Genomic DNA, 16,057 nt, shown 5'->3' on the forward strand with positions numbered 1-16,057 from the left:
TGCACAGTGTGAGCAGTGTGCACAGTGTGTGCAGTGTGTGCAGTGTGGGCAGTGTGTGTGTGCAGTGTGTGTGCAGTGTGCACAGAGTGTGTAGTGTGTGCAGTGTGTGCAGTGTGTGTAGTGTGCACAGTGTGTGCAGTGTGTGTAGTTGGTGCAGTGTGTGTAGTGAGTGCAGTGTGTGCAGTGTGCACAGTGTGTGTTTGCAGTGTGCACAGTGTGCACAGTGTGGACAGTGTGTGCACAGTGTGTGCAGTGTGTGCAGTGTGTGCACAGTATGTGCAGTGTGCACAGTGTGTGCAGTGTGTGCAGTGTGTGCAGTGTGTGTGTGCAGTGTGTGTGCAGTGTGCACAGAGTGTGTAGTGTGTGCAGTGTGTGCAGTGTGTGTAGTATGCGCAGTGTGTGCAGTGTGTGTAGTGTTTGCAGTGTGTGTAGTGTGTGCAGTGTGTGCAGTGTGCACAGTGTGTGTGAAGTGTGCACAGTGTGCACAGTGTGTACACTGTGCACAGTGTGTGCACAGTGTGTGCAGTGTGTGCAGTGTGCAGTGTGTGCACAGTATGTACAGTGTGCACCGTGTGTGCAGTGTGTGCAGTGTGTGCAGTGTGTGTGTGCAGTGTGTGTGCAGTGTGCACAGAGTGTGTAGTGTGTGCAGTGTGTGCAGTGTGTGTAGTGTGCACAGTGTGTGCAGTGTGTGTAGTGTGTGCAGTGTGTGTAGTTTGTGTAGTGTGTGCAGTGTGTGCAGTGTGCACAGTGTGTGTGTGCAGTGTGCACAGTGTGCACAGTGTGTACAATGTGCACAGTGTGTGCACAGTGCGTGCAGTGTGTGCAGTGTGCACAGTGTGTGTAGTGTGTGCAGTGTGTGCAGTGTGTGTAGTGTGCACAGTGTGTGCAGTGTGCACAGTGTGCGCAGTGTGTGCAGTGGGCGCAGTGTGTGCAGTGGGTGCGGTGTGCAGTGTGTGCACAGTGCGCAGTAGGTGCAGTGTGCGCAGTGTGCACAGTGTGCACAGTGTGCAGTGTGTGCAGAAGTGCAGTGTGTGCACAGTGTGTGCACAGTGTGTGCAGTGTGTGCACAGTGTGTGTGTGCAGTGTGCGCAGTGTGTGCATTGTGCGCAGTGTGCGCAGTGTGCACAGTGTGTGTAGTGTGCGCAGTGTGTGCAGTGTGTGCAGTGTGCACAGTGTGCACAGTGTGTGTAGTGTGCGCAGTGTGCGCCGTGTGCACAGTGTGTGTAGTGTGTGCAGTGTGTGCACAGTGTGTGCAGTGTGTGCAGTGTGCGCAGTGTGCACAGTGTGCACAGTGTGTGTGGTGTGCAGTGTGTGCAGTGTGCAGTGTGTGCACAGTGTGTGCACAGTGTGTGCAGTGTGTGCACAGTGTGTGCAGTGTGTGCAGTGTGTGCACAGTGTGTTCAGTGAGCACAGTGTGTGCACAGTGTGTGCAGTGTGCACAGTGTGTGCAGTGTGCAATGTGCACAGTGTGTGCAAGTGAGTGCAGTGTGCACAAGGACGAGCAATTCTCAAGAAGAGGAGTTGTCAATCTTCGCTGGCGGCCTCGTGCACTCTGAGCCAGCCGTGCACCAGCGTGCTCCCAGCAGCAGGCGCACGCCACGCGTCGGTGTCCGCCTAAAAACCGCAGCAGCAGCGCGGGGCATCGCCGCCGTCCTCGAGTGGTGCCCAGCACCGCGGCTGCCCGCGCCGTCACACACCCCCCCCCCCGCCACCCGTCCGCTGCAGCGCCGCAACCCTCAGGGAAGTCGCGCGAATGTGGGAGGAAACAACCAAAGTCGCCCCCTTCCCATTCACCGGGAGCTCAGTAGCGTCCCTCGCCATCGCTCGAAGTTACTCCAAGCCCTTCTGGACGCATGCGCGCGACCTTCGACCATGCGAGTTCAACCCCCGATGAAGGTCGGAGAGCTGCATGGAGTTCAACAGAACTCGCAGCCACCGCCTCGTTGTGACTCAACGCAGAAGATCCCGGGGTTTCACCTCCCACGAAGCTCACGGTCCACCCCCAACCGCATCCACTGCTGCACAAACCATGGCCGTAGATGCGGATTCCTGATGCACAAATGGAAAATGGAAAAAAAAACTCTCCAGTAGAAGCAGCAGTGCGCGACTGTGGTGGCCATCCAGAACAGACAGTGCCGCGTGTAACGACGCAATGCACAAATACGAAGGAGACATCACAGCGATGATGTTACTCCAACTCAGCGACTCCTGATGCGGTGATCTGCTGGCTCGACTGCCTGCACGTGAGATCGTGGTGGCGTGGCTCTGCATCGACACCAGCAGCCGCACGGAAGAAGAAAACCGTGCTACCGTTTTGCCATGTTTACCTAGTTACCATGTTTACCACGTTACCACGGTTACCATGTTTAACGTATTTACCGTGTTACCACGTTACTATGTTTACCTAGTTACCGTGTTTACCACGTTACCACGGTTACCATGTTACCATATATTACCGTGTTTAGCAAGTTACCTTGTTTACCATGTTACCATGAATTACCATGTTTACCTAGTTACCATATTTACCACGTTACCATGTTTACCGTCTTACCACGTTGCCATGGTTACCATGTTTATCACGTTACCATGTTTTACGGTGTTAACCACGTTACCATGTTCACCATGTTACCGTGTTTACCGTGTTACCATGTTTACCGTGTTGCCATGTTTACCGGACCCGGTGACCATTTGAGGCTGAGTCGACCTAGGGAAGGCCCGGGACCGGTTCTTGTATTCGTCGCCGGTGGTGGTCTCCGTGAGTGGGAGTCGAACCCGGGCTGCCGGGTCCGTGGTGCAGCGCGGTGCTGAACCGCCACACTCCGCACGGCAGCTGTACATGGAGCTGATTCCACTGCTCTCATTACGCGCGGAGTGCTCGCCGCAAATGAACCCCCATCACGCAGCACAAACCTCCATCACGCAGCACAAACCACCATCACGCAGCACAAACCCTCATCACGCAGCACAAACCCCCATCACGCAGCACAAACCCCCATCACGCAGCACAAACCACCATCACGCAGCACAAACCCCCATCACGCAGCACAAACCCCCATAACGCAGCACAAACCCCCATCACGCAGCACAAACCCCCATCACGCAGCACAAACCCCCATCACGCAGCACAAACCCCCATCACGCAGTACAAACCCCCATCACGCAGCACAAACCCCCATCACGCAGCACAAACCACCATCACGCGAACTCCATTCATCCTCACAGCAGCAGCCTTTTGGCGAAACATCGAACAGAGTCGGCGGTCACCGCATCGCGCGCTTTCAGATGCGCTTCTGCGGCCGTCTGGAACGCTCCCCCTTCCGATGTTGGGAAGCCACTGGAGCTGTGCACTTTTAAATAATCGTCGAGATTGAAAACTCACTTCTTTAGAATGTATATTTGTGTTTAGTTAGTTGTCCTTCCCCCGGACCTCATATTAGCACGGTTGGCTACGTACGGTGCAAAAGAGGCTCAGCATACACACATACAGTACATACCTGCTTGGAACAACTATCACCCTGCGCTCTAACACCCCCACGCTCTAACACTCACGCGCACTTGTGCCATATTGTGTTTGATGCATGTACATTGTGTGTGTGTGCTGCATGCGTGATGTGTGTGTGATGCATGTACGTTGTGTGTGTACAATGCATGCGTGATGTGTGTGTGATGCTTCATGTTGTGTGTACGATGCGTGTGTTTAGCTGACACTGTAGTATACCCGCGGCTCTGCCCGCGGTTACCGCTGGGCTCCTTGGTTGCACTCTTAGCTTCAAGTTCATTCCCCGGGGTAACAGCGGCAGCAGAAATCGCACACCATGAAGCACGCGCGTGTTCGTGAACGCGCGTTGTTCGCGAGGACGTGCGAACGAGTCCCAACGCTGACCGTGTCAACCATTATCCGCTACTGCTCAGAGGAATTAGCGCCGCTCTCCTCCGGGTCCTCCCCGCGCTGCGCCAGGCCCATTATAACGGCACGCGGTGGCTTGGTGTCACCAGGGCTCTCTCTCTCACGCGCACACGAAACACAAAATCCCCTCCCCGTGTAGCCCACGCCATGATGTTAGGGCAAAAGCTGTTAGCGCAGCACTTGAAGCGGTGGGTGGCGCGCACCACGCCCGGCCCCCTTTGTCTCCCTAGTGGCGATGATTACGCACCGCACCAGATACTCATTTGAGGCTGAGTCGACCTAGGGGAGGGCCAGATAATCGTCACTGGTGTTGGCCGTGAGCGGAAATTGAACTCGGGTTTGTAGCGCAATAGCTGCTACACTTACCGCTCCCTCCATGCACCTCCTTTGTCTGCCACTCTGGTACCAGCCTCGCCCGGCCGCCATCGTCCCATCTAGCCATGACGTCTCCTCCTGCCCGAGCGCACTTTCCCGAACGACGCCTGTGATTTGCGTTTCCACGCTAATCCACGCGTTCCTCTTGTAAGCGGCTCAGCTATTCATAGCACGTGACTCTCCGCGCTTCTTAGCGCACTCTCCAACCATGGACCGTATGACCGGCCACGTCTCTGATCCTTCTCTTCCATTAGCTGGTCGTAGAGCCATGGCAAGGAGTCGGTTAAGTCGCGGGCACACTCCGTGCTCTGGGATTTAAGAGGGCGCCTCTCAATCGCCACCGTTACAACACCCGCTGCGGAATGTTTCTAGCGTGTATATGTGCAAACCATTAGACGAATTCTTTCACTCAGCGCGCGTGTTACCTCATTAGCGTTGCACGGGCCAAGAATGCGCTCGATCTCGTCCGAACTGGGAAGCTAAGCAGTTTGAGCCTGCCTAGCGCTCTCCAGATTATTGCCATGGCTTAGCTCAAGCAGCCCGCTCCGATCGCTTCTCTTCTCCTGAGATGTTAACTACCTCGCCTGGTATACACGGGGTCGTGGGTTCGAGCCGGACCCTGACGCCTGCTGCTGTATATTTGTAGTGTGAATGTCTCTCTCTCTCTCTTTCCCCGTGGTCGCGTGGATCGTTTTGTCTGCGGGTCCTCCGGTTTTTTTCGCTCCACATTGAGAATCAACTTCACGCGTTTCGGGTATTTGGCTGCCAGAATTTTACAAAAGATGATAAGCCACTTCGTTGAGCCATTATTTGTGACCATGTCGTTTCTGAAAAAGAGCGATACAGCTCTAAACAAAAACTAAACACATGTTTTTATTTTAAGAGCTAAGCCCTACGACGCTGCGTAGCTCTTTGCCAGAAGCGACCTGGTTATCACAAATGATGGCATATCACGTGGAGATTTATAGCAGCAGCCAAACACTCCAAACGCGTGACGTTCATTCTAAATGTGGAGGGGGAAAACAGGAGGACCCGGAGAAAAATCCACGCGACCACGGAGAGAGAGAGAAAAAAAGATACCGTAAACTCCAAGTATACAGCGGGACTTACCTGGTCAAATAAAACAAAATGCAGCCTGGGCACTGGACTCGAGTCGCGCTCGGCCCCCTCCCCCGTTCGTGCGTCTGTCACCGCCGGCTGCGACTCGTTGCGCAGCCGTCGTGAGCGGGGAGCGTCGGAGCGGTTCACACGACGCCGCACTGCTAACCCGGCGACCCGAGTTCGATTCCCGCTTAAAGGCCAACACCAGAGGCGATGATCTGAACCGGTTCTGTGCCTCCCCCTAGGTCGGCGCAGCCTCAAATGAGTACCTGGTGCAGTGTGTAAACATCGCCACTGGGAAGACAAATGCGGCCGGGCGTGGTGCTGGCCACCCACCCCCTCGGTGTGCCATGCCGGCCTTCATCGGTGCTTGCTAACAAAACGTGCCCCAACAGTCTTCTAAGGCTACAAGGGGGGTCTTTGTGTTTTCTCACAGCGCGATATTTACACGGGGACATCTAATCATCCATGTGCGTATCATCTTCTTCCTGTAGTTGGACTTCACGTGCAAATAGAGAAGTTGCTTCAAACTCGTACGGCTGCAGATTGTTCAACACGAACAATCCTGGCACACGAGTCCCAGTGGCGTAGCGAGCGTGGGGGCAGGGAAGGCAGGGGGTGCCTTCCCCATCCCCCCCCGTGGCCAAAGCTACGAATTTGGGCCCCCATGACCACCACCATGAGATTTGTTTTCAAACTGCTGTGGCAGAAAAGCAACAACTTATTTAAGACGCCGTCTAAATTATATTGTTTTTACGAATGCTTTCACATAGAACTCTGTTTCTGGGATAGTTATTCCATTAGATACGCGTCAATTATATTGCAAAAGAGGTAACGACGGAACTGGAGTGGCTGCATTTTGCGAAGTCGGAGCGCCCCTACAGCGTTACATGTTCGAGACCTCAATGTGTGACCGTGCGAGACAAATCAAATATTGGGGCCGCACCTAACCAATCTCCGCATCCCCTGAGCTGATAGTGCAGCCACTGAGCCACTGCACGAGTCACCTAAGTGTGGCGGACTCTTCTTCTGCGGAAGGATCTCATTTAGAAGGCAGTGATTCTCCTTTCCGCGTCGCCTCGACCAAGAGTCCGTGACTCGGTCGGGTGGAGCGAGCGGCTCGCAGACGGAAGGGTTGCGAGTTCCAACCCGAGATGGGGCTTCACTAAGCACATCATCTCTCCGGAGTCGATACAAAAAAAAGAAGTGCCGCTTTGTCGATAAATCTAACGAATATGCTCGCCCCCGTCGTAAGAATGTGGAAGTTCCATCACTGGCTCCGGGCTGTAAACGAGCGATGTGCGCTGACTCACTGCTCGCTTGAGCCGGGCGGCGCCAAGCTACGAGTGCGTAGCTTGGCGCCGCGGACGATGCCGCCGCAGCCGCCGACGCCGCTGACGCCGCGTGCTTTGACCCTGGCGCAGGGCTCCCGCTGCCGGGGCTGTTCGCGCACCCGGGGGAGCTGCCAGGGCGGCAGTGCCGGCGCCGGAAAGCCCGCACCGTCTTCTCCGACTCGCAGCTCTCGGGCCTGGAGAAGCGATTCGAGGTGCAGCGCTACCTCTCCACGCCCGAGCGCGTCGAGCTCGCGGCCGCCCTCAGCCTCTCCGAGACCCAGGTGGGCGCCGCCGCCGCCGCTCCCCGCTCACCATCGCGATTCATCACCGTCGTCATCATCGCCACCGTCATCATCATCGTCACCGTCATCATCATCACCGTCAAGATAATCGTCACCATCATCTTCATCATCACCGTCATCACCATCAACGTCACCATCATCATCGCCGTTATAATCTTCATCGCCACCGTCATCGCTACCGTCATCATCATCATCATCGTCACCATCATCATTATCACCGTCATAATTAGCGTCATCGTTATCAACGTCATCATCACCACCATCATCATCATCACCTTCATCATCACCGTCATTATTACCGTCATCATCATTATCATCACCGTCATCACCATCAGCAGCAGCCGTGGTCAATCCACTGCTGGATGAAGGCGTCCCCCCAAGCCGGAGACGTCTCTCACACCGCGGGGTGCAATGCTGTGTAATACATTTTTGTCCGTGCTCCGATCCGCGTGTAATGCGATTCCAAGCGATACCCAGCCAGGGGAGGCAGAGCCTCACCTGGCAAACTCCAATGAAAATAGCTGTTACGAAAAGTAAAAAAAAAGTTTTACAAATATCATTTTTACACTGATCTGTGTTATAAATGTCATTTATGTACGATTCCAATAATTTTTATAGTAAAAATCGCCAAATTTGCGGAGCTCCGCTGCAGATACAGGAAAATACGAGAGGTGAGGCAGCGACGAGCTCAGCCTCCCCTCTGATTGCGCAACCCCTCAGTAACTGGATGGAGCGCGGGCAATAAGCGCGTGCCTGTTATTATCTCAGTATGTCACCAATGTAGTGTTTTTAGACCCCTTCATTTCATGTCCTCGCCTTCCATACTCCAGGTAACCTATTTCACGTATGTGTATACAGATATTTAGGCTCGCTGGTCCCGTCATGAAACTGCAATGAAAAAGCACCAGGGGAGGCAGCTATCACATCTGCTTCACCGAGGGGGTGTGTCTAACACGCCCGCTCCGTGAGGCCACGCCCCCCGTGAGGCCACGCCCCACTCCGTGTGGGAATCTGGCTCTGACACGAGCCAGTGCCTCCCCAGCCATTGACCTCACCGCACGTCGCTGTACCCAGCAAAGCGTCTCCCTCTCCCACAGCCAGGGGGTCGCCACCCTGCGGCTCCGGAGCCGCATATGGCTCTTTAAGGACTGACTCGTGACGTTATTCACGTGCATTGCGGCTCTTGGAATATTGAAATACATTCGAAAAGAAGTTACTCTTCTTGCTTTTGTGATTGCCTACCCCTGCCCATAGCGATTTGTCTCACACTTTGGTTTTTGTTCAAATTTATTTGTTCGTTAATGAGCCACTTCCAGCGATCCAGGATGGAACAATCCACCTGCGCACGAGCTGGATTGTATCGCTCCGTCTCCTCTGCCCGACGACATCCACACGACCCAAACAGCAGGCGTGCCGCGGAGCTGCGATTATACAACGCGTGTTGCACAATTCATCTGTGTGTAGGTCGGCCCCACAGCAGGAAGGACCTGAGTTCCATTCCCGATTCGGGTGCCTCTCTGCATTGATGTATTGTCTCCCCCTGTTCTGCATGGGTTTCCTCTGGGTTCTCCAGTTTCCTCCCATAGCAAAAAAAAACCATTGGCAAAATATCAACGAAGTGGCTTATCATTACGTTGAAATGTAAAGCAGCCAAATACTAAATGCGTGATTTTGATTCTAAATGTGGAGGGAAAAACTGGAGGAAGACCCGGAGAAAAATCCACGACACCACTGGGAGAGAGAAAGAGAGAACACGAAAATTCCCAAAATACAGCAGGCGTCAGGGTCGGGATTGAACTGACAACCTCCTGCATACCAGGCGAGGTAGTTAACATCTCGCCACGGGGAGTGAGACATTCACACTCCAAATTATTAACAGGCGTCAGCGTCGGGCTGTAACCCACGACTTCGTGTATGCCAGGCGAGACTGGGTGGAATGCTGTAACCGTCGTTCTCCGGCAGGTGAAGACCTGGTTCCAAAATCGGCGCATGAAGCACAAGAAGCAGATGAGGAAAGGCTCCGACGAGAAGGGCAGCAAGGAGGAGGAGGCGGCGGCCGAAGGCAGCAGCCCCGAGCCGAGCGGCAGAGACGGCGCTGCCCCAGGCAGGGCCGAGGACGACGGCTCGCGGCTCGCGTCGGGAGCCGCGCAGAGCGAGAGGGGACCTCGGAAAGAACAGGGGGCGGAGGATGATGATGACGAGGAGGAGGATGAGGAGATCGAGATCGTCGAAGATGGAGAGTTCTATTCGCTACAGCATCATCCGCCCGTCCAGGGCAGTCACTAGCGCTGCTGACCGCTTGACTGCCCCGTGCAGGGGAGCCCCGCAGCCGCGTGTATCTGCCCCGTTCCACACAGCCACGGGCAAGCGGTTCGTTGTAGCAGAGATTGTCTTGACACTTCGGCTTTCGCGACCAATATCATCCATAATAGAGGTTTACAATCTAAGGTTGTAAAAGTTGTTGCTTGGCTCTCCAACACACCGGTGTGCTGTACTAATAACGAATTGGCACGTTCTCTTTTCTTGACAAACCTTACTAATTGGCTGTGTCGGGTGGTGGCGGGTTTAACGACACATTTATATATTTACGTGACCTAACCCAAAAAAAACTGTATTATAGAGATTGTTTTGCTTCAGTTCTAATATATTTTAACGTTATAGTTCTGCTTTGTATAACCATTGTAGTATATGGAGGCATTGTTAGTATTTATATTCTATGTGCGCGCGTGTGTGTGTGTTGTACGTTAAAGGGAGCGGTGGCACAGCGATTAGCGCACTGCGCCTACGAACCTGGCGACTCGAGTTCGATTCCCGCTCACAGCCAGCATCACTGGCGATTATTTGAACGAATCCTGGGTCTCCCCTAGGTCGACTCGGCCTCAAATAAGTACCTGGTCCGGTGTGTAAAAGTCAGCACTGGGAAAATAAAGGCGGCCGTGCGTGTTACTGACCACCCACCCCCTCGTGCGCCGTGCCGGCCTTCATAGGTGCTCGCTAACAACACTTGCTCCAACAGTCTCTTAAGGCTACACGGAGGACCTTTGTCTTTATACATGGATCGATCTACCCGCTCCGTGTGTGGGGCGCTCGGTGGCACTTGCAGCTGAGTTTCTTGAGCGCTTGGAATGGTGGCTGGGAGAGCTTCGTGAGTCTGTGAGCATTCCTTCCACCCACACGACACCATCATCACCAGTCATCAGCAGTCATCATTATTAACCTGTGAGTTTCATCGTGGTAACAATAGTTATGATAATTAAGCGTATTTGCTATTTTGCCGCTGTTGTTATTCTAGCGCACGGCGATCATCACGCAGCAAGGGCGCTGCTGTGTCTCACAAACACAGCCTGTGGCAGTTCCACAGTAGGGGGCGATGTTTATGCTGTGTGGTCTTGTCTAGGGCACCCCCAGTGACAGCTGTCCCTGCGTGGCACAATGCTATCATCATGCAGCATGGGTCCTGCTGTGTCTCACAGACACAGACTGCCGTAGTTTGACAAAAGGGGGCGATGTAGTTCCTGTGTGTAATCCCAATTGAGTAATTTGCGGTGTACTTTTTTTTTGACCGGCACACAACGACCTGCTGGTTTTGAATGACGTGAGGGGGAAGGGGGGGTGTAAAACGTCTATTGTGAAGCAGACGCCGCGTATTGGTATCTTTAACACGCCCGCAGTATTAACCAGGGCGCCCTGCTAGATTCAAGCCACGAAACCTCGGCAAACAAGCGGTGAACGCGCAGCAGCCGTGGGCCGAGCCTCCGCTCAGATATCCATTCCCGCCGTCACGTGGCAGGGGGGCCCGGGTGGCCAGTGGGTGGTCACGTGGCACACCAGTTGCCCCCCACCACCACCCACCTCGTCACGGCGAAGAGGAGTCCTCTCTTCCTCCCCTGGTGCGCTTGTTCGGGTTGGACCACCACGTGTCGTTCGATCAGTTCCTGAAGAAGGTCGCAGACACTTGGAGCGCAACGTCGGACAGCGTGCGGAAAAAAAGACACGGCAGCACAGCCTGGAATTCCCGTGAGTGAGAGATCGAGAGAGAGAGCGAGAGAGAGCAAGAGAGAGAGCGAGCAAGAGAGCGAGAGAGAGCAAGAGAAAGCGAGCGAGCTGTGCGGCATAACCGCGATAACCGACCGAGTCCACTCCCCTGCACTGTGGCGCCAGCAACTTCGGCCGCGATGACCTCTTGACCTTTGCGCTGCCACCACTGCGGATTCTGCGCTCCTCCTGACTCCCATCTCAGGCACGGAGCCGGCTGTTGTTGCGCTGCCACATAACGGACCGGCTCCCATGATCGACGTCGCGCGACTTTGTTGTTGGACTGGGACTCACGCGGACTCACGCGATGTTGTGGGCGTCTGGACACCCACGGTGGACTGCGCCCAGCCATGCCACGTGGCCGGGCCGAGTCGGAGGTCACCACCTCCACGGGGATTCCAGCGTACCACGTCCTATCAGATGTCGGAAACTAAGCAGACTTGAATCTGGATAGTGATTGGATGGGCGACCGCCACAATGCGTGCCAGGGTGTCAAAGGCTGCCTGCGGGCTACGTGCGGGGGCTGCGGGGGGCCGTGCAGTTAAATCCACGGCTGTGTTCTGTACTTTTACGCTCTCGAATATGCTGCCCGCCTTCACCAACTCGCACTGACCGGCGCGGGGAAGTATGGTCGAATAACCACCATGACCGCACGGTGTGGGCCAGGCCCCTCATCCAGCAGTGGATGTGGCTAAGCGGCAGTGACGGGAAATTATTATCGAGGATGATTCTTCAAAATTAGTTTTTTCTAACCCACACACACACACAGTGACCCCCCCCCCCCCCCACACACACACAGTGACCCCCCCCCCCCCACACACAGTGACCCCCCCCCACAGACAGTGACCCCCCCCCCACCCACAGTGACCACCCCCACAGTGACCACCCCCCCCACAGTGACCACCCCCACAGTGACCACCCCTCCCCACAGTGACCCCCCCCCCCACACACAGTGACCCCCCCCCCCACAGACAGTGACCCCCCCACCCACAGTGACCACCCCCACAGTGACCACCCCTCCCCACAGTGACCACCCCCCCCACAGTGACCACCCCCCCCAGTGACCACCCCCCCCCACAGTGACCACCCCCACAGTGACCACCCCCCCCAGTGACCACCCCCCCCCCCCACAGTGACCACCCCCACAGTGACCACCCCCCCCCCACAGTGACCCCCCCCCAAAGTGACCCCCCCCCCCACAGTGACCACCCCCACAGTGACCACCCCCACAGTGACCACCCCCCCCCCACAGTGACCACCCCCACAGTGACCACCCCCCCCCCCACAGTGACCCCCCCCCACAGTGACCACCCCCACAGTGACCACCCCCACAGTGACCCCCCCCCCCACAGTGACCAGCCCCACAGTGACCACCCCCACAGTGACCACCCCCCCCCCCACAGTGACTTCCCCCCTCCACAGTGACCACCCCCCACAGTGACCACCCCCACAGTGACCACCCCCACAGTGACCACCCCCACAGTGACCACCCCCCACAGTGACTCCCCCCCCACAGTGACCCCCCCCCACAGTGACCACCCCCACAGTGACCACCCCCACAGTGACCACCCCCCCCCACAGTGACCACCCCCACAGTGACCACCCCCCCCCCCACAGTGACCCCCCCCCCCCATAGTGACCCCCCCGCAGTGACCACCCCCACAGTGACCACCCCCACAGTGACCACCCCCCCCCACAGTGACCACCCCCCCCCCACAGTGACCCCCCCCCCCCACAGTGACCACCCCCACAGTGACCCCCCCCCCACAGTGACCACCCCCACAGTGACCACCCCCACAGTGACCACCCCCACAGTGACCACCCCCCCCCCCACAGTGACCACCCCCACAGTGACCACCCCCCCCCCCACAGTGACCCCCCCCCCACAGTGACCCCCCCCCCCACAGTGACCACCCCCACAGTGACCACCCCCACAGTGGGCAGCTGTCCCCCGTGAGCGTCAAAACCAGGCCTGAGTCTGCTAGGAGGGGGACGTGGGGCTGCTGCTCCGTGTTCATCCCCGATTGAGTCATTCGCGCGGTACGTGTCGAGTTGCGGCACGGACGCAGCAAAGGCCTGCACCATTCTAATGACGTCACTGGATCTTTACCGTCCATCGTGCAGCCTACGGCGCGTATTCTACCGTCAATACCCCCGCGGTAGTGACCAGGGCGGCCGCCGGGATATAATTACGTTGACCGTTGAAAACAAAACAAAAATCTCTGCCACTGCCGAGTGAACCGCGTTCTACCCGCGTGGCGTGGCTCCGCCTGGCGTGGCTCCGCTTGGTGAGGCTCCGCCTGGCGTATGTTTGTTCAACTTCTTTCGCACCTTACGTAGCCAACCGTGCTAATCAGAGGTGCGGGAGGACAACAAACTAAACACTAAAAGCAGTTCTAAAGAAATGAGTTTTCAATCGAGATTATTAAAAGTGCAAAGTTCCCAGTGGTGCTGCTCTCTATCCACCCACGTGGTCGTCGTGCGTGGTGACGGGCTGCTGACGTCACAGTCCGCGTGTCCGTGTTTATGCAATGGTACGAACACAACCGCGTCGCTCCACCGCTCTCCGCTGCACTTTCGGGTCTCACCGCGTGTTGTTATTGTTCGACGTTCCGCTCCACGCAGGACTCAAACCCAGAAGAAGCTCCTGGCTCGTAGAACGAAACGTCGTGGACACCATCGACGAACAGCACGCGGTGCGATGCGAAAACACGGCGGAGAACAATTTTTTTAAAGTGCTGTCGGTGATCTCGCGCTCTGGCTGACTTCCCATATGATCGCGTTCTTGACGTTCTCCGCTACTGACGACGCAATGTCCCCCATGCACGCTCGACACACGGCCGTGTCCGGCACTCGCCATGCCTTCTCATGAGCGCCAAGACGCCGGCCGCCACGATGTCTCCACGCGAGGAGGACGACTCAATAAATCCGCGAGCTGGCTGCGAGTCAACGACGCCTCTGACGATGTCTCTGGCGATGTCTGTGTATTTCAAGGGTCACGAGTGGCGGTGAGTGCCAGATGAGCCTCAGCGTTTAACGAGAGCACTCGCCCTGCCCGTAGGGCGGGCTTGCCCTGGGTTACGGATGGAGCTCGTGGCATTCATTTAAACAAAGACAAAGATCCTCCGTGTAGCCTTAACAGACTGTTGAGGCAAGTGCTGTTAGCGAGCACATATGAAGGCCGGCACGGCACACGAGGGGGTGGGTGGCCAGCACCACGCCCGGCCGCCTTTGTCTCCCCAATCTTTGTCTGTGTGTCTCTGTGTCTGTCTCTATGTGTGTCTGTGTGTGTCTGTGTGTGTCTCTGTGTGTGTCTCTGTGTGTCTGTGTGTGTGTGATCCCAATGGATTGATGAGTAGGTGGTTTTGCCAATTTGGCAAAATTGGACCATGGCGCCGGGGTATTCAACCTTACTGTGCAGCGAACGGCCCCTGTTTGTGGTTCTTACACCCGCGATGATTAACCAGGGCGGCCTCTCCGAGTTCGAACCACGCATCTCTGCATCGAGCAGAGGGAACGCGCTGCCGCTGGGCCACATGACTCGACACAGACAGCGACGCGTCACGCGCGACCGCAGTAGCCCCACGTGACTCATCACCAACATCGCCTTCAGATTCAGAATCTTTATTTAGACTGGAGGAGGAATTTCATGAGCTGTCAAAAATTGTTCTCGGACTCGACGTGGCTATCAAAATCATAATATTGATTTATACTGGAGCAATCCGAAGAGTTATAAAGCTATTTTTTTTACAGATGTCCAGTAAGGAGCAGGTCGGAACGTTCCAACAACAAAAAATAAAAAATAAAACACGATAGGAGTGCAAAGTATAGGAAAGGTAAACAAATCACTTAAAATATACAAATAAAACTAAGGTCCACTGAGCTATTAGCCTATTTTTCAGAAGCGACATGGCCACAAATGATAGCTCAACAAAGTGACTTATCACGTGAAAATTAATAGCAAATTTATCTACGTAACCTAAATGCATAAATGTGGAGGAATAAACCGGAGGACCCGGAGAGAGACGTGCAAACTCCAAATATACAGGGTCGGGATCGAATCCCTTAGGTGAATACCAGGCGAGAAAGACGATTACCTCTCCTTTTAAACCCAGATTGAACACTCATTTCCTTAGAGCTGCTCTTTTGTCTTTCATTTGTTGTCCTTCCCCCGCCCCTCCGATTCGCGCGGTTGGCTACGTACGGTGCGAATGAAGTTGAACATACTGTACATACAATAGAGAAATGGACACCGCGGCTCCGATGCACTGCATCTGGAGGCGCATCGCGATGCGAATCTCCACAGCGGCAACTATCGACGGCTGTCTCCACCGGGCGCTCGACGTAACTGGGAGTGTTTGGACCGTCGCTGGGACGACCGCGAAAGCGCTCGAAGGGAAACGCGAGGGGCGATTGGGAGCGCGTCCTGGATCCGGGGGGGCGGGTGGGGGAGAAAAGGATGGGGGGCGGGAGGAGATGAGCTCTGTTGTTTGCGTGGAGATTTTGGGAAATGACCCCGAGATTGTGTTCACCGCCCAGTGCAACACAGGGCCCTGGACGTCAAACGTGGGATGTCCCCGAAGGACGTTTCAAAGAAGCCACCACCCGATGTTGAATTCAGGCGGGAAAAGTCTCAAGGCATCGGCGCGGAGGCGGAGGAAGACGAGGAGGGGGAGGAGGAGGAGGAGGTGGGGGAGGAGGAGGAGGGGGAAAGGAGGGGTGGGGGAGGAGGGAAGGGGAGCTGTATCGGTCAGAATCTGATCGGTACAATTGCCACGTGTAAACGATATCTTTTTTAAACGCGGCAATCTCGTTGGGTGGTAGAGGGTTCACGACAGGCATAAAACTACCAAGTGGAAGAACCCAAAGGCAAATTGAACCCTACTCTGTAATATAACCAAATAATAACGTGTAATCCTTTGTCAATCCACTGCTGCATGGCCTCCCAGCGCTGTGGTGTTGTCTGACCATGCTTCACCGCGCCGGTCAGTGCGGGTTGGACT

The 16,057-nt window shown here is 55.6% G+C and overlaps 1 protein-coding gene across 1 annotated transcript in view; it reads left to right on the forward strand.

Moving 5' to 3' along the window:
• The window catches only part of BSX (brain specific homeobox), a 36,458-nt gene extending 26,223 nt beyond the window's left edge, over positions 1-10,235 (forward strand). Inside the window, exons 2-3 of the mRNA XM_078870159.1 lie at positions 6,808-6,998; positions 8,982-10,235. Coding sequence (XP_078726285.1) covers positions 6,808-6,998; positions 8,982-9,305 — 515 coding nt within the window. The 3' untranslated portion in view covers positions 9,306-10,235. The remainder of the gene's footprint in view (positions 1-6,807; positions 6,999-8,981) is intronic.
• The last annotated feature ends 5,822 nt before the right edge of the window (positions 10,236-16,057 follow it).

Source organism: Lampetra fluviatilis, chromosome 29, assembly GCF_964198595.1.
Source record: "Lampetra fluviatilis chromosome 29, kcLamFluv1.1, whole genome shotgun sequence".
Lineage (NCBI taxonomy): Eukaryota > Metazoa > Chordata > Hyperoartia > Petromyzontiformes > Petromyzontidae > Lampetra > Lampetra fluviatilis.